General features: G+C 36.2%; 1 protein-coding gene across 1 annotated transcript in view; it reads right to left on the bottom strand.

The window, feature by feature from the left end:
- The window catches only part of LRRK2 (leucine rich repeat kinase 2), a 74,383-nt gene that overhangs the window by 7,908 nt on the left and 44,786 nt on the right, over positions 1 to 21,689 (bottom strand). The window contains exons 28-48 of the mRNA XM_050902507.1: positions 21,267 to 21,448; positions 20,523 to 20,752; positions 19,358 to 19,485; positions 17,786 to 18,004; positions 15,339 to 15,540; positions 14,618 to 14,706; positions 13,559 to 13,746; positions 12,465 to 12,619; positions 11,303 to 11,449; positions 10,958 to 11,149; positions 9,763 to 9,909; positions 9,332 to 9,432; positions 8,967 to 9,157; positions 8,139 to 8,299; positions 7,156 to 7,326; positions 5,157 to 5,257; positions 4,314 to 4,508; positions 3,110 to 3,303; positions 2,745 to 2,817; positions 1,731 to 1,915; positions 159 to 311 (exon numbers count right to left, since the gene is read on the bottom strand). Of these exons, the coding sequence (XP_050758464.1) occupies positions 159 to 311; positions 1,731 to 1,915; positions 2,745 to 2,817; positions 3,110 to 3,303; positions 4,314 to 4,508; positions 5,157 to 5,257; positions 7,156 to 7,326; positions 8,139 to 8,299; positions 8,967 to 9,157; positions 9,332 to 9,432; positions 9,763 to 9,909; positions 10,958 to 11,149; positions 11,303 to 11,449; positions 12,465 to 12,619; positions 13,559 to 13,746; positions 14,618 to 14,706; positions 15,339 to 15,540; positions 17,786 to 18,004; positions 19,358 to 19,485; positions 20,523 to 20,752; positions 21,267 to 21,448 (3,404 nt within the window). The remainder of the gene's footprint in view (positions 1 to 158; positions 312 to 1,730; positions 1,916 to 2,744; positions 2,818 to 3,109; positions 3,304 to 4,313; positions 4,509 to 5,156; positions 5,258 to 7,155; positions 7,327 to 8,138; positions 8,300 to 8,966; positions 9,158 to 9,331; positions 9,433 to 9,762; positions 9,910 to 10,957; positions 11,150 to 11,302; positions 11,450 to 12,464; positions 12,620 to 13,558; positions 13,747 to 14,617; positions 14,707 to 15,338; positions 15,541 to 17,785; positions 18,005 to 19,357; positions 19,486 to 20,522; positions 20,753 to 21,266; positions 21,449 to 21,689) is intronic.

The following is a 21,689-nucleotide window of genomic DNA, read 5'->3' as shown; positions in this document are numbered from 1 at the left end:
TGAAGTTCTGGGCCAAAAGAGAGGAAAGGAATTCCACATTTGCCCAAAGAACTGGGCAAATCCCTTACCACCAGCAGGTTAAGGTACTACGGTAGAGAAGGCAATCTGATATTCAGCTTTCTATGCATCAGGCCATCAATCTGAAATAAAACACTTACTTAAGAAAATGTGTACAGTCAATTAGTTCAGAAAGTTTTTCTGTCTTCTTGTCCCAGATTTCCACAAAATGGCTGTTTTTCTTTGCCAAGTAGATGGATTTGTCTATTGCTATTGAAATAATATTTGCATCACTGTAAGCATTATGACAGAACCTAGAAGAGAGAAGAACTCCACTTAGATACACAGAAAATATCTAGTAGAAAAACTTGACTATTATGAGTGGGGTTAACTTCCCTCTAACTCCTACAGAAGCATTTAGCCTTAAAACCAAACTGGGCTAGGATACAACTGAAAGGGTTTGCTATAATCTTCCTACAGTTCGACGTAAATTCTCACAGTAATGGAGTTATGCTGATGATATCCTTGGAGGTGCATTAATGCCCAAAAACCTGTTAATAAATCTTTCCCATCTATCTGCTCAAATCACATATACTCACATCACAGCAGGGCAAACTCCACCTTTCTCCTGCCACTCTTTCAATGTTTGAAGACACTGGATAGTTCTCACAGGGCCCACAAGACCATAAGGGGTCACTCAACACAAAGATGACTAAGCCTAAAAAGCGGCAGTGAGATTTAGTTCACCCTGCTCTGCTCTTGTTTCACTTTGGCTGACGGCCTTTTTGACTATTTTCCTCTACATATGAACTTGTGTCTCATGCCAGATCTGCCTGCACGTATCAAAATATTATTGGCCCTGCAAATTAACAGCATTAGCTATTTCACTGACTCTTCAATTCACCTTAAGAACAGCTCAAAATCACAGGCCCCTGATAGCAGACACTCAGTAACACTGCTACTTTCCCTAACGTTACCTGGTTTTGACAACTTTATTTTCAAAACCATATACAGTTTTGCCTCCACAAAGCTCAAATTATTCCTGTGACATATTTTGCATCTTGCCATTGAATTGCATTTTACTGAAGTTTTAGTGTCTTGCTTTATATTAACACATTATTTTCCAAAGCAAATTAATTTCCCAGAATAATGATCTCTACTAGCGTAAAATCAAACACTGTTTTCCCTGCTCAGGAAAAACTCCCCTTAACTTCAGAGCAGGATTTGCCCATGTGAGAATTATATCAAACACTCCAAAAACTTCAGTCTCTGATTTCTAAATAATGAGAAGTCAGCAATCATGTATGATTTAAGTATATAGGGCAAAGATATGCACACATATCCTACTGACAAACATGTAAGGACAAATACTATGCTAAGTATGTGTGTATAATTCTAAATAAAGTAAACAGGGCCTGGACAAATGCAATTGGGGGAGAAAAACTGATCAGTTGCATTTATACATTTTCTGAATAGATACTGACTTCATAAATCCTTTATATAGTAAAAATGCATATCCCTTGTTTAAAAGCAGTAATGAATACTTTAAACACTACTCACTGATCTTATTTTAATGCATATTGTATTCCATCTGTATTATGGAAGGAAAAGAATGGTAACAAGAGAACTCAAAGAATGAGCTCTAGAACAAGACATTATATCAAAGTACTGCCAGAAATCTTTAACGAAAACAACAAAAGAGCCAAGTAACATCACTTATTAAAAAAACTTACAGTTGACTTGTCTTTGTTTCAATGAGCTTTTGAACAGAGAAATCACTAGTTAAGGCAACGATCTTTGTTCCACAGCCTCCCCAGATTATATTTTTTTCAGGTAAGTATGAGGATTCGTTTAAGCACATCAGTGGTGTGCTAACATTTCCTATACTTAGTATCTTCAAAGGTGTAGCACCCTTACACTGCAAGCAAAAATATACTGTCCATTAGAAACAAGGAGTATACAGACACTCAGAAACTGTTAAAACAAGGCCACACAGCCTGCTGAATTAAATTTACACAGCCAGATTTTCTGAACCATTATGGTATCTTTCCAGAATGTTAGAGACTGAAAAGCACCATAGTCTCATTATAGATGTCCCATAGAAAACAGCCTGTGCGAGCAGAAACAGGACAGAGCTGGGACTGATACTTTCTGCAACCCCTGGTGCAGTTCAAGAACTGGATGGAAAGTCACATCCATACCTTGGAGACATCCCGCACTGGACCATACTCTAGTTCTGCAATGCATTGCAACTCCTTAACTGCTCTAAATTGCATATGGTCCGGAGCTAACTCTCAGGAACCAGATGATATAAACAGCTCCCAGCATTTCTTTATCTTTATCTGTTCTGTGAGCAGAACTCCGACCTACAGAAAATCTACACATTATTGTCTTTTTTCTACAAAAATTTAGTGTGAACGAAAAGAAAAAGGAGCTATAACAGCAATAAATAAAGGACATGAAAACTGTTAGAATATTCTTAGTAACAACTACTAATGTCACTCTCTAGTCAGTTTGCCAGTACTTTCAAAGTCATATAATGAGAAATAATTTCCCCCTCTTAACTCTGTTGGTTAAAATAGATACTATAAAACACGTGCAGTTCCTCTAAGACTGCAGTAGAAAATTATTTTTAGTTTTAGAGAAGCAATTAAAAAATAAGCTGCATAAAATAAAGCTACTATTGGTAGCTGCTTTACATATTACTGATAGTATTTTGTAGAACAGACAGCAAAGAACAAATCTACCTTTACTGCTCTGTCTTCAAAAACTGCCAGTCTGCCATCAGCTGTGCCCACCAAGAAGAAATTCTTCTGTTTGCTGAAATAAAATAAAATAATGAATTCTAGAAATGCCTTAATCAGGTAAGAAAAATTTAATTGAGTAGCTTCTGGTATTTCAAGAGTTTCATTGAACACTAAAAGCAAATACAACTACCTGTGGTCAGGAATGTAGTCTCCAGTTACACTGGGTGCAAAATTAAGTGAAAATAGAAGCAAAATAAGCAGTGGTCTGAATAAAACTGCATAAGTGTACAGATGTAATTTTCTGAACATCTCTGTTTAGTTGTATTTTCAAAATGTAACGCAAAATATTTAAAATTCATTTATACCTTTGCTTTGAAAGAGAATTACAGTATAAACAAGTGATGGAATCTGACATTTTCTGCAGACGGTGCCTTCTTGTTTCATCTTCTGTGTTAACTGCCCACAGAGAACCAGACTGGGTTCCTGCTACAATCCAGTTTTCTTTCTCAGTAGGAAGGGTCACTAAGGCCAAACTTAAAATTTTACTATCTGCAATATCCTGAGTCAGAAAAAAAAGAAAAACAACCTGGTTATGATTTCAGTAAGGGTAAATGCTAGTGAATTGCTGGTAATAAAAATAAAGTACAATGTTCTCGGACCCTGGGTCTGTCCAATGCTTAACCTCCCCATTAAGAAATCTAATTCCCTGTTAGCAGAATACATCTTCAACTGTGCCATCTATCTTCAAAGTGCTGGGAAGGATCCCTCAAACAGTACGCAGGAAAATCTGTAAGCTGAATGCTGAAAAAAATATTCTCTCTCTCTATTCTAATGAAGGTCTCAAAGCCATCAGAGACTTAAGCAAATGGAACTACACTGCAATATACGTTCAGTTTAATTGCTAACAATAAAAGTACTGGTCTAGTATTTCTTTTTCTCGTTTTAGTTTTAGAAAAATAAGCCATATAATTTATACCAAAGCTACCAATTCAAATGTATCATGGTCAACAGATGGCAGATGGAAATATAACTTAAACAACTCTGATGATGAGTCACACTCAGTTCTGGCACACATGTTCATCACAGCACATCAAGCCTTGGTAAAACCTTATCCCTTTTCTGACAGCACAGGGCTGAGATGTACAAAAATCAAATGAAAAGAGCTGGAGGGTATCACCCAAAATGGCACAAGGAGGTGGCACCCATGGGAAGAGAGGAATCGTTAAGAGACTAGCTGGATTGTTAGGGGAGGTAGAGATACAAAGGGTTGTATAACTATTACTCCTTGTTCTAGCCTCCGTGCTAGAAATAGCTTCCGAGTGGAAGAAAGGAACCCAGTAGTGGAAAGACAGCATTATGAGAAAGTTCAGGCTGGATGGCAGGAAGAGAGGAAAAAGCGACTGCTTTTCTGCTTCATTTCATGGATACAGTGATGACTCACTTACAATCTTTGTTCTCTCAAAGCTTAGCTTTCCAGAAGTAATATCCTGCTGCTAAAATGCAATTAATTCTTCTGAAATACATCTGGGTGCCAAAAAGATTAGAATAAATGGCAACTTTCCCACGTACCTCACAAGTATGTCCATCTGTATTAAGGTTAACAAACGAAAGTTGTGCTTTTTCTGTGTTCCCATTGCCTATCCAGACTCCTGCCTTCTTGCAGCTTTGATTGGCAGCTACCATGCACTCTGCTGTAGACGTGCTGGGTATTGAAACATACCTCATCAAACAGATAAGCTCTGCAGAATTCAGGATCTCATAAACCTACAAAGAAAGTCACAGCATGCACATGGTAATAACAACGGCTTGTACAGTGATAAATAACAAGCAATGGATAACAATGTTTTATGGAATATGGACATAGTATCTCAGCAGGTCTGCTCATTTGTATTACCACTATTAATGAGCAATCTTTGTGCACTGAGCAACTTGACATTGACTCTTATTTTTCTGTTAAAATTTCAGGATGTTTGGCATGTTTGAAAATTCACCCATTTCAAAGAGCAATGCAATGTGTGATAACAGACAGTAGGTTTCAGATCCACACTGCTGTTTCTCCTCTGACATGCATGGAACAGTGTAGGCTAGCCGCACTGATACTATATAATGAAGTCCTTTTTGCATAGCTCTAGTAAAGACCATGAAGTGATCCAAATCCTGTTTCACTACAATCACTATGCAGCAACACAGGGAAAAACAGCAGGATAGAATAAATGCTTGGCAGATTTGAACAGAACAGTTTATCCTGGATGGCAAGAGCAGGCAATATTTCATGGCTGTTTCAGTTCCAGAAAAGAACAGAAAAAACACTGTGCCTCTTACTAACTTAAATGTCCCATTCCTTTTTAGAAAGCACAACAACTTTGTGGTATCATCTATCACAAAAATACAAATAAATACACTGAGTAATACCTGGGAAGATGTTGGTCGTTCCTGAGGGTTTTCCTTCAAACACTTTTTAATTAAAGTTTCGACTTTAGGCCAGGGGGCACACCCATATTCTTTGACAGGATCTAAAATGTAAAATTAGATAACTTCTTAACCAGCCTTTACCACAGCTCAGAAATGAGAGTTCTGAATAACTTTCTTCTTATTTTAAGAATTCAACTAACTTCTTAGAGAGCTGCTCTAAAAAATATCATACTCTTAAGTAAAATGTCAGCATGAACAGCTTGGAATTGCTCTTTTGTCATTAAATGTTAGAGCACTAAATGCTAGAGCTAGAGTCCTTTTCATTAAAAGCAGTTAAAGCAAATGGATTTTGCTTTAACTTTTTCTTTAATGTCCCTATACCCGGGACTGAACCACAGATAGGTGTGACTTGTGTTTTGATTAATGCTGACCAGTCAAGGGCATGTCATTTCAGTCTGTAGTTTTTTCAATTCCTGCGAACATTTTTTTCCACATTTATTCTTCTGTGTTTGGGCAGAGTATATGGAATACAGATGAACTTCCAATAAAATGTATAGCAATTTAGAGAAACCACTCCATACAGTATTTATGAGATATAGATGTTTAAATTCCTACTCAGTGCTTTGAATATGTATCTTATGACTATAGGTGCTGACCTCTCTAAGAACAAGTCACTCATGAATAATGGTGCCTGTATTGCTTTTCCTTTTAGTTCATCATAATCCACAGCAGATATTCCAGTCCTACATTAGACAGAGGTAACATTAGTGATAAATACCTGCAAATGAACATATTCTGTTCAACAAATGATAGGCGCTGTTTACTCGTGAACTCAGCCTCCCCCCGCCCCTTTTTTGGTGGAAATACATAAATCATGAGCATGTGCACAGATGGAACTGTACTACCTCCAGAAACTAATACTTCTGATTGTTTCATAGGGCTCAATAGAGAAAACAGCCAAATGGACAGCTGCACTCAAGAGATACTTAGTCATCAGTTCTCGGGATGGCCTCTTCAGGGAGGGGGTTTAAACTGTCTGAGCTATGAATTGGACTGTTCTCCTTAAGGAGCAGAAAATGTATGAACTCTCTCTCTCTCCTAATGGAGAAGCCATGCCAGATTAAGTGGTACAGTTGCTGCCCTTCCCTAGATGGAGTGACTTTTCAGTCTTAAAGAATGTTTCATGAGTATATCCACTATTGCAGGGCAATAAATAAGAATGTCACACATTAAGCTTGCAATACTACAAAAATTCAACAGGTCTTTACACAGAAGTTGCCAAATACTGAGTTACATTGTCCAGCTGACTACACCACGTCCAGCCTGATAGCCTGTTTAATCTTCCTTCCAGCAGCCAACAACTACATATTGTAATGCAGATGGAATATGAAGAATGTTACGTAGCTGGGCAGGGACTTCATACTCTTGACAAGTTAAAAGGGAATTCCTACTTAAAACCTTTAGGGGTGGCTGCTCTTTTAAGGTAGTGGCATCATTTTATTTTTTTTTAAATAAGATTTCAAGGGTTTTTTTAAAGATTTTAAGATATGCAGCTTCTCAGTAATGGATATTTTAATGTAATGTATCACAATCAAAGAACAGAAGTGGAATTGTGTTTATTTTAGTGCATGATATGCATTATCAGAGCAATATGTAAGGGTCAAGTCTAGACATGGTATTAGAAGGTACCTTCAGCAACATCCATTTTAGCTAGGTCTGGATAAAGTCCCAAGTATACAAAACCTCTATTTCTTTATAAAGTGAACCAGCTAGATCCCTTGAAATTGCAATGAAATTATAACCAATGTGATGTTGAATAGATGCCTATTTCTCACTATTTCAAGACTGCATGAAACTAGGAGAAGCTTCTAAAAATTGCTCTTATTTAGTATCCTCTGATCACTGTCAGATACAATGTAAAACATGAGGGGTGTTATTTTTGGAGGAAGCAGGACAAATGGTCCACTTTCATGTTAAAACTTTAAGAAACAAGGCATACCTGCTAACTTTCCTTGTATTGCTAATTCATCAAATTCATTTGGAAACTTCAAGCCTTCCATTATTCTACCCCCTCCTGTTAAAATGTCATAAAGCAGCAAGCCAAATGAATAAACATCAGCTTGCTGATTGTAAATAACATTTCCTCTGGCCACCTCTGGTGCTCGAAATCCTGCAAATAAATAATTCATTAATAGTTACAATTCATACCAAGATGAAGCCATCTTTATCCTTTTAAGAGCAAACACTTATTGATGAAAATGTCACAGGAAGTAAACCAAAAATGGCACACTATTTCTGGGCTGGCAATAGTTCGCATGTGGCAGATCTCCAAAAATATCAGCAATCAGCATAAAGGAAGAGGACAGTACATCAGTTACAGAGCTCCTGCATCATTACACATAAAACAATTCATTTATCAATGAATACTGAAAATGAAGGGCAAGTCTGCAGTCTTTACTGAAGGCCTAACATTTAACACTTGAAGTCACACCCTCATGCACAATTTCCAAGACCTAAAGGCACTTTTCAAAGTTGTTGAACTGTTCAGTGCTTTAAAATGGATGCTAATATGTTCTCTCTAAAGTCAGGGAACAGTGCAGGTATTTATTGCCTTTAAAAAAAAGTTAAGACCTACCTATGCATTACTGAAAATTAAAACAACAAATAATTTTAGCAGTATAATTTCAATATCACAGTAACCATACTAAAACAAGACAGCAAAAAATTATAAAGAATGCATGTAATTTAATTTGTTATCTTTTTAAACCTTTAGTATACTCCTTGATTCTTCTAAAAGGTTAAAACATGACTAGGAAGAAAGGCCAAGAGGTATAAATCTGGCATCACAACTTGTAATATGATTAGGACTACGTCGTGATTTTGACTAGAGTATAGATTTGAGTTACTTCTTACAGACTACATAAAAATCATATTAGCTATTTTTTGACATAATGCACTGTAAACGAAAGCATTTTTCCATACCTGGTGTGCCTTCGGAGGTTTTTATTCCCATTCGGCAACAATACTGGGCAATACCATAGTCAGCTATTTTTGCAATAACAGCTGAATTAGGATATAGGGTAAAGAGCAACACATTGTGAGGCTTTAAATCACGGTAGATGATCATTGCTGAATGCAGGTACCTGTTAATCAAAAAAGTATTTATTGAAAGCATTAATAATTCAGGGATGCATCTATACACACACTGAATGCATTATTCCCACAACAGTAAATTGTGCTTTCAAATGTTAAATATTGTGTTAAAAAATGTCAAACATCACCAACATGACACTGCCTTACTGGATATTGACTTTAGAATTGTTCTGAAATACTGTTTACTGGCACATAAACATTGCTGTATTTTAGTACCAAGTCTCATCTGAAGTGTCACTGGCAGTTTGAAAACTGAATCTTAGAAGTTTAAGCTTCATTGGTCCCTGAGCTCCTTTGTAGGTTTTGTCATTTCACAGTCACACTTCAATAGCTCCTGAGGACATTCATGGACTTTCAGAACTTTAAAAATGCACTAAATTAATTTCTTTGACATTTTAATACTAAATCAACAGCCACATAGAAATTCACCCAGAGCTCTTACTATTTCTCTACTTATATGAGCGCCACTTGTTAGCAGGAAAAAAAGGTAACAAAAATTTGTGTTATATATCAGCTAATCAATTATAAAAATACAAGCATTTGTCTGACCCAGGGAATATTCTGCTTGAGATATAAGAAAATATACGCTTTTCATTTGCAGTATATCCTACTTGCAACTGTATCCTGTTTTTCCAGCAACATAGACGTCACATTTACCTTAAGCCATCCGCTACATGTAGAGCTATCCTGTGCTGAAGTGTTCTAGTTAAACTTGCACTGTCTTGTTGAAGCAAACGATCGAGAGATCCTTTAAGGGCTAATTCCATCACCAGCATCCGGGGACGGATTGCAGCAGCCAGCAGAGACACTAAACTGGGGTGATGGAGGTGACAAAGCACTGCAAGCTCCTGTAAATTGTAAAATCAGATGAAATACTGCAAATAGTATAACCTCTGTAGCTCTGAAGTAAACTCAGAAATGTTTTGGAGTGAAGTTTTGCAATTTACTTAAGCTTTTTAAGCTGTTCACTAGGGTTGGTATTCCAAGAGCAGCACTACAGAAAAAAAGGCAATATTTCTTACTTGTCTTAGAAGCCTGAGGGAAGTATGTTTATTGAAAATCTTTACGGCAACCTCTTCTCCACCATAGGATGCACGGTACACAGATCCAAATCCACCATCACCTTTTCAATGATAAAATTGAAAAGAATATTAAAAACAAAGGGATATCAACCGTTTTGCAAAAAAATTGCTGAAAGGGTCCTATTTTAAAATGTGTGGATCATCTGCTGTGTTAAGCTTCCTGATCAGTAATCTAACCACATAAAAAACAGTGTTCTAGCATACAAGTTAATGGAAAATTCAAAACTCAATAATTTGAAATTCAGAATACCTTAAAAAATACTTTTCCACAGAAAAGAAATCTCTAAAATGTTTTCCATATGTTGCAGAACTGACTTTAATAGATTTGTTTACATAAGCTCTGTAAAAAAGCCCTACAAAATAATGCTTACCCAAGAGAAATTCAGGAGCTTCATCAAATTCCAGGTCATCGTTGTTCAACATAATATTTCTGGGCAAATCAGCCAATATCAGATCAGGAGCAATCTGAGCTATTGGAATGGTATGTCTTGGTTGATCTGGATTTACCAAAAGGTCACCTAGGAAAAACAAATGAGACAAAAAAAAAAAAGGGTAGTCATTGTTCAAAAGGCACTGAAAGGTACATGGATCTCTGTGAGTGTACATGATCAATGTACCTAAAATTAAATTCATATGTGTGTGTGTGTATATATATGTACACACACACATAAACATATACATACAAATATACATGTGACAGAACACTAATTAAGTTTGCCATTCAACTTAACGTATCTTACATGTTTAAGTATTTTCAAGGTTCTGTATATGTACCAATCAAATGTGATAGCAACTGCTGCTATATAACAACACCAAACTAACCAAGAGATTATTTTTCTGCCTATTAAAAGAAAGAATTCTGTTAGTATGCAGAATGTCATCCTGAATATTGCCTTTTAAATTACTGTTGTACATGGTCCAACCAAAAGATCTAGTATCAGTTTTACTATGTGCTGGATTCAATTCCATGAATGAAGTTGCATTTATCAGTATCATGACAAAATGATTCTTTTCATTATTGCCATTTATACACGACTACACAGACTAGCTGCAATCTGTCCCATATTCTATACTTATACAGATAGCTCTTACATAAAAAAAAGAACAAGTTGCTTTTCACTTTGTCGTGGTTTAACCCCAGCCAGCAGCTAAGCACCACGCAGCTGCTCCCTCACTCCCCCCTCCCTGCTCCCAGTGGGATGGGGAGGAGAATCGGGAAAGAAGGTAAAACTCGTGGGTTGAGATAAGAACAGTTTAATAACTGTTAATAACTGGGAAATTGAAAAATCCTTAACATAAGCGCTACTTAGCAACAACTAAAACATCAGCGTGTTATCAACATTATTCTCACACTAAATCCAAAACCCAGCACTGTACCAGCTACTAAGAAGAGAATTAACTCTATCCCAGCCGAAACTGCGACAGACTTACACTGTAATTATTTCTTACAGAAATTAAACATTTTAAAATAATGTGAAGTACCCAAATGTTATAAAGGGGATGTCATATAATATTTACCTACATACAGGTGTACCTCTATATACCTCAAATGGCATAAATATATACCTTCTTCAGCTTTTTTAAGTAAGTCATCAAGTAGTATTTTTTGGTGTTCTTCACCATCCTGAAAGCTGTACAGAGCCCATTTCTTCAACAGTGTTTCCCCTTCACCACATACATCTATATCCAGCAAACCTGGAAACCATTCTTCCATAAGAGAATCTATGTGATCCACAACTTGCCCCAAAAGGATGCACCCTTTAAGAAACCAAAAGAGGGAAATTACAGCCTCAATCTGCCATACTTGCAATTACAAAGCTAAACTCTACATTCCAAAGGCAAAAGCACAACAAACCAAAATGCCAAGCTGCAATCAAACTGGAGCAAAAATCAGGCTCAGGAATAATTAACCTTTTCTGCAAGAAGGTGCTGTAATTTTCAAAAAACTGTCTGGGTTGTTGTCAAATACTGCTGATTCCACTAGACAATAAGCTTCAGGAGACCAATTCAAGTAGATGCCTTGTCTCCAATACATTCTATTAGGACGAAGAGCTCGCTCTAGAAAATACAAAATTAGATTAAAAATCTGATCGCCAATAGGAATGTCATATTTTAAAATATTTGGAATAATTCACGGTACTTTAAATATTTAATTATGACTGTAGGTTTATGCCTATCCAAATAACAGACAAAATAAAGGCTAGAACTTTGCAGACAGAATAGCCCCACAAAAGCTGAACATATGTCAACTGGTGTTCAGTTCTATAAGGCATATCCACAAACTAAATATTTAATCAGATGGTAAGTCATGTAGCAGGTGATGCATGTAGGGATTACAGAAATGCTTAGGTACATTCAGGTTCGAACACAGAATACCTTAGGCAGCATATGAAAAAAAGTCAGTGATTTAAATTTTTCCACTATCACATACTCATGAAATAGCAAGATGCGACTGGAATTCTATGCTCAGGAGGAAATTGAATGTCAGGAGAGCAGGCAGTCATAAATCATATTTGTAGAGCATTAGCAATGCATATTTTTCATACTTTACTTGTCACCGGTATTCGTAAATCACACATTAAAAAAACAAAGATGAATGAAATTGCAAAGTTCAGCAGACAGATCTCATGTCAAAGCACGGAATTATCGGAAAAAAATTAAAGACCCCCGCCCTTCTGATAAAAGCAAAGTTTTTAGACTTTCATAAAGGGAGAATCAATGAACCTGAAGAAAAGCAGTTTGGTTTTCTGTGTGGAAGACATATCCTTTCCTGTATTCTTTGTAGAAGTGAATGGCAATATTGCATAAATACAAGGATTTCCTCCATCTCTAGCATGTGAAGGAGAGAAATAGGTTGCTGACAACCTTCACTTTCTTTTGCACACCACTGTAAAGATCAGGCACTATCTGTTCCTGGATATATCAAAGTTACAAAAATGACCACTGCTCTTTTTCTCACATTTGTGAAGTGGCCAGAAATTAGCTAAAGCAAAACCATGTTGGAGATTAGAGCTTTAACATGCAGGTGTTGGCATTCAAAGCAAACATGCTCACTATTGCTTTTAATTTGTACCTCTTCCTGACAGCATGTAAGGTGATATTTCAAGCAACCTGTTGATCAGCCTGGACCAAAATCCCATAGGAAAGTACGGCATCTCATAAAGCCTGATGATAATTTCTGAATTTTCACAGTGGGGAAGCTCTATAACAGGTCTGTGATCAGACAAACTGAAAGAATAAAAATATTAGACAGTATTTAATGATGTACTTTATCCAAACTGACTGATGACATACATTATTTATTATGTAAAATGTATTATTTATTAATGAATGAATGATTCAAATGATCAGGGAGCAGACAGATAGTGTATGTGCTTATTCTGCTTGCTAAAGTGAAGTTGTGCTGTAATTTAAACCCAACAGAACCTCACTAACAATCATTAGATATCGAATGTAAATGTGAGAAAAACCCGAGACACATCTTATATGTAAGTATAACCAAGTAAGAGATTTAGATAAAATCTTCCTATCCCAGGACTTTGAAGAATGTAGAAACTCTGATCAATGCAACCACGCAACACTCTCTCCATTAAGCAACACAAGCATTATTAAACACATTAGGGAAATCTGTAACCGAGGCAGAGAAACTGTTGTCTGCTTCAGATAAAGCAAAAAGACCACGTTCAAATTCATAACGCTTCTTTGTCACCACATTTAATAACTAGACTGTTTGGAGGAGATACTGCCTCTGAGTAACTTGACTGTGGTTCTCACTCCAAGCAAACAGGCTACAGAAATTCATGGTTATCTTTTATATTGCAATAAATATCTGTAATGCTGGCACACTGCAATATAAAGGTAAATTATAATCTTCCTGCTGTAGTCTCAAAGCATGGTAACTGCAAAAGAAATATTATCCTCATAAAACATTTTATCATTTATAGATTCCATTTACCCACCACGTTAATATGATGTAAGCTTTATCTGCTACAAGATCAGCTTAACATGTCTCTGAAAGCATTTACTAAAACGTAGTGTACTAAGTATATATCATACTTTCATATACTAAATTGCTTTGATGATCAGTTAAACTAGTTAGCCTGATGGGAGGTTTTTATTTTGATCAATCTCTATGGCTGTCACTTGTGGGTTTAGCTCTTTGGTTACCTGCTTGGGATTAGTAGTTGATCCTCTCCTAATGGCAAAGCAATCTGAAACTTTTCCAGAAGCTTAAAGTACTGTGACATGTAGATCTTAGGAAACTTGCTCTTCTTTAAAAGGAATTTTTCCACATCTGAACGCTTTACAATTCCCTTAGGATATCTAGAAAAGCCTTCCACTTTCACCGTCAGAATCTTTCAAAAAAAGTAAAACAATTTCAGGTGTACAGTCATCATTAGATGGCATTTTCCTGACAAACTCTGTTCCCTGAATTATTTGGTAGCCTATTATTTAGGGGAGGAAAAATGGACTCCATTTCACAGTGAAACCAAACATTTCCATAATGCTAGCCAGCAAGAAGAGAGCAGTGAAAAAATTTAACCTGTCCAAGCTACTTGTGTGCTACCATTCTTCAGCAGCTTTCATTGTGTGTTGTGATCTTCTAGGTCTTTTCTCACTCTTAATCCCACCAGCTTTAAAGGCTCAAACTTACATTTTTGCCATCCCATTTCCTGCACTGAATGCAAGGTAAAGTTTCAGAGGTTAGGAAATCTGAATATACAGAAAAATTTTTGAGAGCGTTTCTAGATCCAACATTTCAATGATGGTTTCACTTAAGCAGTCAAGTCTGCTACTCTCCCATCCCAACATGTGAATCCATATCACTCACTTTCCTCTGCCATCAGTACCAAGCATACAATGACTCTTCTTCCCCCATTCTTACTACTTTAATCCAAAGTTCCAGCTTTCATCTCAACCTATTGCAACATATTGCAGGATTACAATATGTATGGGGTTTTTCTATTCTACATGTGTTCTTGTGTCCGGTGCAGTTTAAATGATATTGCACATTGCAGCGTAAGAACATAGAACCACTGAGACAGACAGTTGTCTAGAAAGCAAACGAAACAGAAAGAGCCAGATAAACCAATCTGGGTCCTGAGAAAATTCTAGGGCACAGAACAGTAAAGAAATGGTGAAGAAGAATCACTGATAAGTTACAGTGGTTTCAGACAGGGGAAAACGTTCCATGAATGTAGATACAAAAAGTAACCAGAGTCTAACCTGTGCCATGATTTTACACAGCCACTTAGGATCTACAAAATACAGATCTCTCAGCTGTAGTGCTGGGTCTTGAAAATGAAGGAGTACACCTGTGCAAAGAATATTGTAATTAGCAATGCATTTCTCAAGCTCCATATTAAGCAAAGTAAACACCCCACTCTGGGCTGTTTTTCTTATGTGACTTGACATAAGCAATTTGAATAATAAATACAGCTACTGAATTTATGTCAATATCTCAGGAAGTAGAATGCAATCATGGTTTTCACGGTTTGTTCAGCTTTACCTTTATTTTCAGATGCTTTGTTAGATTTGCAATCTGACTCGTTTTTTTGCCAAGCAGCTGTGCTCTGTGTGGTTTATTATTTAATCTTATGAAGTCTGTATGGCTGAGATAAGCTGTTACATATATTCATCTAACCACTATTCTATTCAAGCTATTACAGCAATTGCATCTTTCTTCAGAAACTGTGCTGTCTAACCAGCAGGTATGATGTTTTCAAGGAGGGGTAAGAGATATAAATTGTTACAGTAGTGATCCTTTATATCATGGAATTCCTTTATGATAACAACCTTGATTATCAAACCACTGTTACCCAAGCTTAAGCATTTCAGCTCAACACTTTGTGGCAACCTTGTGCGAGATTTAAGAATGCGTACAGGTCGGTCTGCTGCAGATTTGCAACAAAGTGCTAACAAACATACATTGAACATAATATTTTACCTGATTCATTCAGAAAGTGAATCGCGTGAGGGAGTTCATTTTCATCCAATTGTAACTGGCTTTCTTGTACCAGTTCCAGTAAGCGTTTCTGATCAATCACAGGAAATTCAATTGGGACATTTTTACGTTCCAGCAAAATTCTCTTCTCCAGCTCCAGGTAGCTGTCAGGAATTAGCTGACCAACCACTGGTTGATCTCTGATCTGTATAATTAAGAATAATAATCTTAAATGTATTAATTTATTCATGTGAAATGCAGACAATAAAACTAAGATGTAAGGTGGGTATGTCCACTCAATAGTTGCAGCAAGAAGGAACAAGAACACTCATTTATTGACTAATGTGGCTTCTGAAAGGTAGATATAACTCATTCTTCTTTCAGAATTATAATATGAATGTCTTTCTATAAATGAATACTCAAAGAAGAAAATATTTCTGTATTACATGTACACAAAAACCGAAAAATGATGTCTTCTCAGAAGACATCATTTCAAAGAGAAGCTTTGATTTCAAGTAAGAGGAAAATATTCACTGTATGAACAGATAATGTCATACATCTCAGGTTAACACAAGACAATAGGCAAATGAATAAAAAAAAAAGATACCTCCCGTAATCTGTAATATCTCTAGACATGTCTTTAGATAAACTGGGGGAAAAGGGTAGTAGCTCAATTAAAAGTCTCCACTGCTGATAGCCAGTGGACAAGAGGGGAGGAAGAAACAAATTTAGGCAGGTTAGTGACACTTAGGGGAAACAGAATCGGATGCTTTGCCCCTGTTTCCTAAGCCTGAGTTCCTTCCTGGAGACATTCTTTGACCTTTGGTATTAGCTAGCACCCAACCAGGTTCTTCATTCTCCATGGGTGCTGAGCTAGTCATTTTTTTGAGGAAACGGGAAACAATTTTCCCAGCATTTCCAAATTGGCTTCTTAGTTTGTAATCTTCCTCTCAAAGAAGTTAAACACCAATGCACTGTGGTATTTTTATGTGTCGAAAATGTAATTAGTACCTTCTGAAAATGTAATTAGTACCTTGTGTAATTTCAAAGACTCAGAGCACTTGATGACAACGTTGAATACTTAACTCACTTTGTCTAACTTCTAAACAGGTGCCTTGTAACACTCCTTTCACAAAGTTCTACATTATTTATGGAAACTATCTCCTTTCCTTCAGGCTACCTTACATTTGTGTGGAAGTTTAAGCATCAGTTTAAGTCATAGTCACAAGAGAACTGGATGTTACAGGAACAATTTTTAGGTCCCTAAGAGTGAAATGTTTTCAAAAAGCAGAACTTCTCCTGAGTGTTGAAGAAGTACAGTTAGATATAGGGCTACATATACCTTTACAAACACCAGATCTATTCATGCCTACTGGATGTATGAGAAGTGGAATTAATCCATTCCACCCAAATAGGCCACTTCATTGCCACTTAGCACTGGTTAGCTATTCTTTGAACTGTGGAATGAAGTTAGGCAGATTATGGACGTGGCTAAGCTGGTAGTTTCTGAGAGAGAAAGAAGAGGTGTGTGCACTCTTTCTCTCCTTTGTAACATCACCAGTGTGAGGCTGGTCATAAATACAGCATTTGCTCTATAAAATCTTCCGAGCAGGAATCCAGAAGAAATTTGGGCTCTGCTATGATTTATGAAGTTCTGCCATTGACTTCAGTAGCACAGGACATCACGTTTTCTCTTTAAGATGTTATGACACTATACATGATTGATATTGTATAAATGAAAACATAAAAATATGTATATTCTTTTTGCTACGGATTGGATCCTGTCTTTCTATAAGCTCCATGCCTGGGGTAGTCTCTTCGTCCTTGTCATTCACACTTAGAGCTTTATGCAGTGGCTAAGGAGATAGCAGGGAATGAGTGGTAGGGATGACTCTGGAGACAACAGGACTACGAGTGCAGATTCTCCAATTTCGGAGGATCATTCAGTCCAAGGGTCTTCTTTTCCTGCTTTAATTCACTTTCCTCTTTCTAGGAATAGTTTCACAGTATGTAAAATGGAGAATCACTAAATGGAGAATTAGTTGGCTTTCAGAAATCATAAAGTCTCATTTCCTGGTCCCCTGAAATCTTGCAATACTTATTATTGCAATTACATGTTGCCATCCAACAAAAAACAGCTTTTGATCAGATTTCTTCGTAAGAAAAAGATGGCCTATTTTTAATTAAATATTCTATTTATGGCCCTAATGCTTGAAAACATAACTTACCTGAGATTTTTATTAAGTTGATTTTTTTGGTAGAAAATTAAATGAAAACAAACCTGGTGATTTTCCTTCATTATTTTGCTGTGTGTAACATTTTATAGAAGGCAAGATGAGTTTGCTATCACACTAAAAATGTATTTAATTATGTATTAATTAATGTTTAAAAACCTATTTACTTAACTAAAACTAGAATGTTTTCAACATTATGAACAGTATGTAGCTTACCTTGAAGTGAAGACTCTCCTTTATTATGATTTTCCGAAGTCTGATAATGGAATCGGATTCTTCCGTAGCATTCACAAAGTGATAATCTTGGATTGCTGGGAAGCCTCGCTTATTCAACAGCTCTCTAGTAATTTTACTTATGCAGGCCTTACGCTGCATTTCATCAGAAACATCTAAATGAGTGCCAACAAGAATGACGGGGGATGTTGAAGCTCGAGCCTGTTAATAAGATCCATACAGTCGATTAACTCAATAGTGAATGTTGATGTTATTTTATATCCACATAAAATGCGAGCAATTTAGTCAAAACAATCAATACAACGAAAAAAGCAACTGTTTCTCCCTCTTTAAATACACCTCTTTTAGATAAGTTTGAAATCTGAAATACTATTTCATGTCTATTCAGAGTAAGTTTAAACTGCAATCCCATATAATAGCCTTGACTGGATAAGGCAGTAAAAATGCAGCAGCCTATAAATAAGAAACGTATTTTTTTAACATACAGAGAGCAGTTTATTTCCAAATAGAAATACTAAAAAATCAGCTTTTTCTAAAAGGAAGCAGTGTAGATCTGGATTTCATACTTCACAGATTAATAACATTGTCAGTAAAACAGAGGGACAACTGTATTTTTCATTAAAAACGCCCAACAAAATGGAAAAGCAAAGCGTACTCTGCTAGTTGTCATCGCAACAGTGCAGCAATGAAACACCAGCAAGTACAGCATAGCAAATGATAAGACATCAGAAATGGTCTTCATCAACACTAAACTGACTGTAACCCTCTGTCCTGTACCACTGCTCAAGGTGAAAAGAGTGAAAAAGACAAGTTTAACAAACAGGATCAGTATACAAAATCTTTAGGTAATTGCATTGCCCAGCCAAGGCTAACCGTCATACAAAAGGAAAAGACAAGTAATGCCCACCATGGCGTGATTCCATCAAATGAAAATAAAACACTTAGAGCAAAAGAAAAATATATAGGCAGATTCTCACACCAATTTCCCTACCACAGTCCTGGAATCATTCCTATTAAAAATAGGATGCTAAGCATACACTTAACAGCATCATTTCAAATCTGCATCTAGTCAGTTTTAAATTAGTCAAATTCTGATTTCCCCAGAATTCACAATGGCGTAAAAGAAAAAGCAGGTTTAACTCGTCATCCCTTTAATACTATCCCTTTCTTATTTTTATCAGTCAATTCAAAATATTGCCAGAACATACAAACTATTCTTTTGCACATCACTCTGTATGATTTTAAGTACAAAATTATGCTGATCACGTCTTTGTATGTCTACAAATATTTTCATATCCAATATATGATGTATTTCAGCTCTTGTTTCATCTTACTATTTTTATTTGCTGAAGAGCTTCTTTCCTCTTCCACTAACTAAAAATATTTGTGGTTAATTTGCTATTCACCAACAGCTCCCTGGAAAGTATAATTCCATTCTGTACATATCTATGGCTTACCTTGATGTTAAAAAGCCATGGCTTCATAGCATCCACCTCTGCTTGTCCTTTGCTCCCTGGAAAGTATAATTCCATTCTGTACATATCTATGGCTTACCTTGATGTTAAAAAGCCACGGCTTCATAGCATCCACCTCTGCTTGTCCTTTGCTGAGATCATAAACAGCAAGATATAGAGCTCTTTGGGTCATAAAATGAGGATGGGTACTGTAGAACTCTTCTTGTCCTAATGATAAAAAATTTCCACTCTTCAGTACTTCCCTCATTGAACATCTTCAGATCACAAAAAGGCAGGAGAACAGTCATTCTCAGATCACTAATTCACAAATTAAATTAATGCTTACAGAAAATTATCTAAATTGACAGGAAACCTGTAATAACTATGAATTTTAGGTAGGTAATCTGTGGTAGCTCATTGACTGAAGTGTAGTGTTGAAATATGTAAGCTAGTTTTAAATCAAGAAGTGTAAGATTTAACAACTGGATAAACATGGTTGCTGCAAAGACAACTTGAAAGGTCATAATTCTTTTAAAACTCCAATATTGAATTTCTCCCTCACTCCTTCCTTCCCTTCCTTCCTTCTTCCCTCCCTTTCTCCTATCCTTTCAGCAACTTTAAAATAAGACTCCTAAATTCACATGATTAAGCACTTAAAATCACAATTGAAGCTGGACATTCAGCTTGAATGCTGCTCTTCTGTGCTTATCCATTGTGATATAGACTATATTTAAATGATCAGGGACCAACGTTTAAAAATAATTTTTCTATAGCCTAAAATACCCCTGAATTTTAGAAGTGCTGCTGGAGTCCCCCAAACATAGACAGTTTTCTGAAAGCCCAAAGTTCAAAGACTCCCCCTAAGCTCTTTGTTTTCTGTGACCTTACGAAACAGTGACACTGTAGAGCCTAGAGAGACCCAGACTACAAAAGGGAGAAACAGAGTTGAGCGGAAGATGATTCTTCTGGTGATTACAAGCAGTTTCTTACTATTCTGAAATGACAGTTCTAGAGTGCTATGGTTGAAATGAGTGGTCAGACCACATGTGGTGATGAGAAATTCCTGAGGCTTTATATTAAATTTGAGGGATTAGCTGCCAATTTACAGAATTCACTAATTTATAAGCGATCACTTGACTTTTGGTTTAAGTTTGCATGATTCTACTGTCCACAATTCAAAATTTCATAGGCTGACTCTAAGAATAAGTAATGCATTAATGTGTTAGAAAAAAACAATAGTAAAGGACAATAAGCTCTTGAAATACCTCCAAAATCCCACACATTTAATATAAGCTCTTTCTTCATTTTGCCTTTCCCTTGAATGATCCAGTCTTTTACATCAATGCCTACAGTAGCTTTTGGAGAGCCCAATTCTGTTCGTTTGCATTTCATTAGCTGTTGTAGCAGGGTAGTTTTCCCACTGCCAGTGTTTCCAACAATCATGAGCTTCATTCTGTTATAAGGTACAGCCTTCTTCAGTCGTTGTTGAAGAAATCTGGCATAAAAAAGTTTGCAGAACTCACAGAAGTGTATAATAAAAATACCATCAGAACCCAAGAGCAAGGAAAAATCTAAACCCATACCATTTTCGTCAAATTTTCAATATCTGTTTGGTATTATTGGGATTTTAACAGTCTATTCTAATTTCTGATTTGAAAGTTAAAGCTTAATTCATAAAGTGTCTTTTTTTGTTTTGTAATTACCCAAAAATGTGCTCTGTGCAATGCACTTGGGAACACAAGAAACATTAGAAATAATTGGTAAGCACCATTTATTGCATGGTTTATAGAACCATCAAATTCAAGAAGTAATACTATTATAGTCTAAATCACTATAATCTATTTTATGTGTGTGTGTTGATATGATATGATACCTTCCACAGAGTAGCATGCTGGATTTCATACGACAAACCAGTGCATCTTTTCAAAAGGTTATGTTGTTTTCTTAATGCTTACTGCATATCCCAAGAAAGCAAAACAAGAATATTCAAGAACAATAGGGCAACAAACCTGATAATGTCTCTGGCTTTGCATCCCACATGTTTGAAGTCTAAATTAAGATGGAGTCCTTCCAAAGGAAGATCCCAGATTTTGGACAGTCTTCCCATTTCATCTGGAAAGAATCTCAAATCGGGATTATGACTTACATCCAGAGAAGTTAAGTTCTCTAGGAAGCCAATCTGAGGAGGAATCTAAATAAAAGAACATTTAATGGGCAACTAAATGTTAAAAAAAAATGTATGAGCATGAATACATTAAACATTTAACAAAACTAGATATTATTTTTACTGCTGTAGTTTAACTTTTTTTAATAAACAGGCCTAATATCCCACACTAATAGACAAAGGACCTCATAATGAATTTATTGTACAAACTGATTATATGAGACATTCCAGACAGAAAAGCTTAATAGAATATGGTGATTTTCATTCA

The sequence above is a fragment of the Gymnogyps californianus genome, chromosome 1, assembly GCF_018139145.2.
Source record: "Gymnogyps californianus isolate 813 chromosome 1, ASM1813914v2, whole genome shotgun sequence".
NCBI classification, from domain to species: domain Eukaryota; kingdom Metazoa; phylum Chordata; class Aves; order Accipitriformes; family Cathartidae; genus Gymnogyps; species Gymnogyps californianus.
Note: the sequence above shows the minus strand (reverse complement) of the source record. Positions and strands in the feature narration are given on the sequence as shown.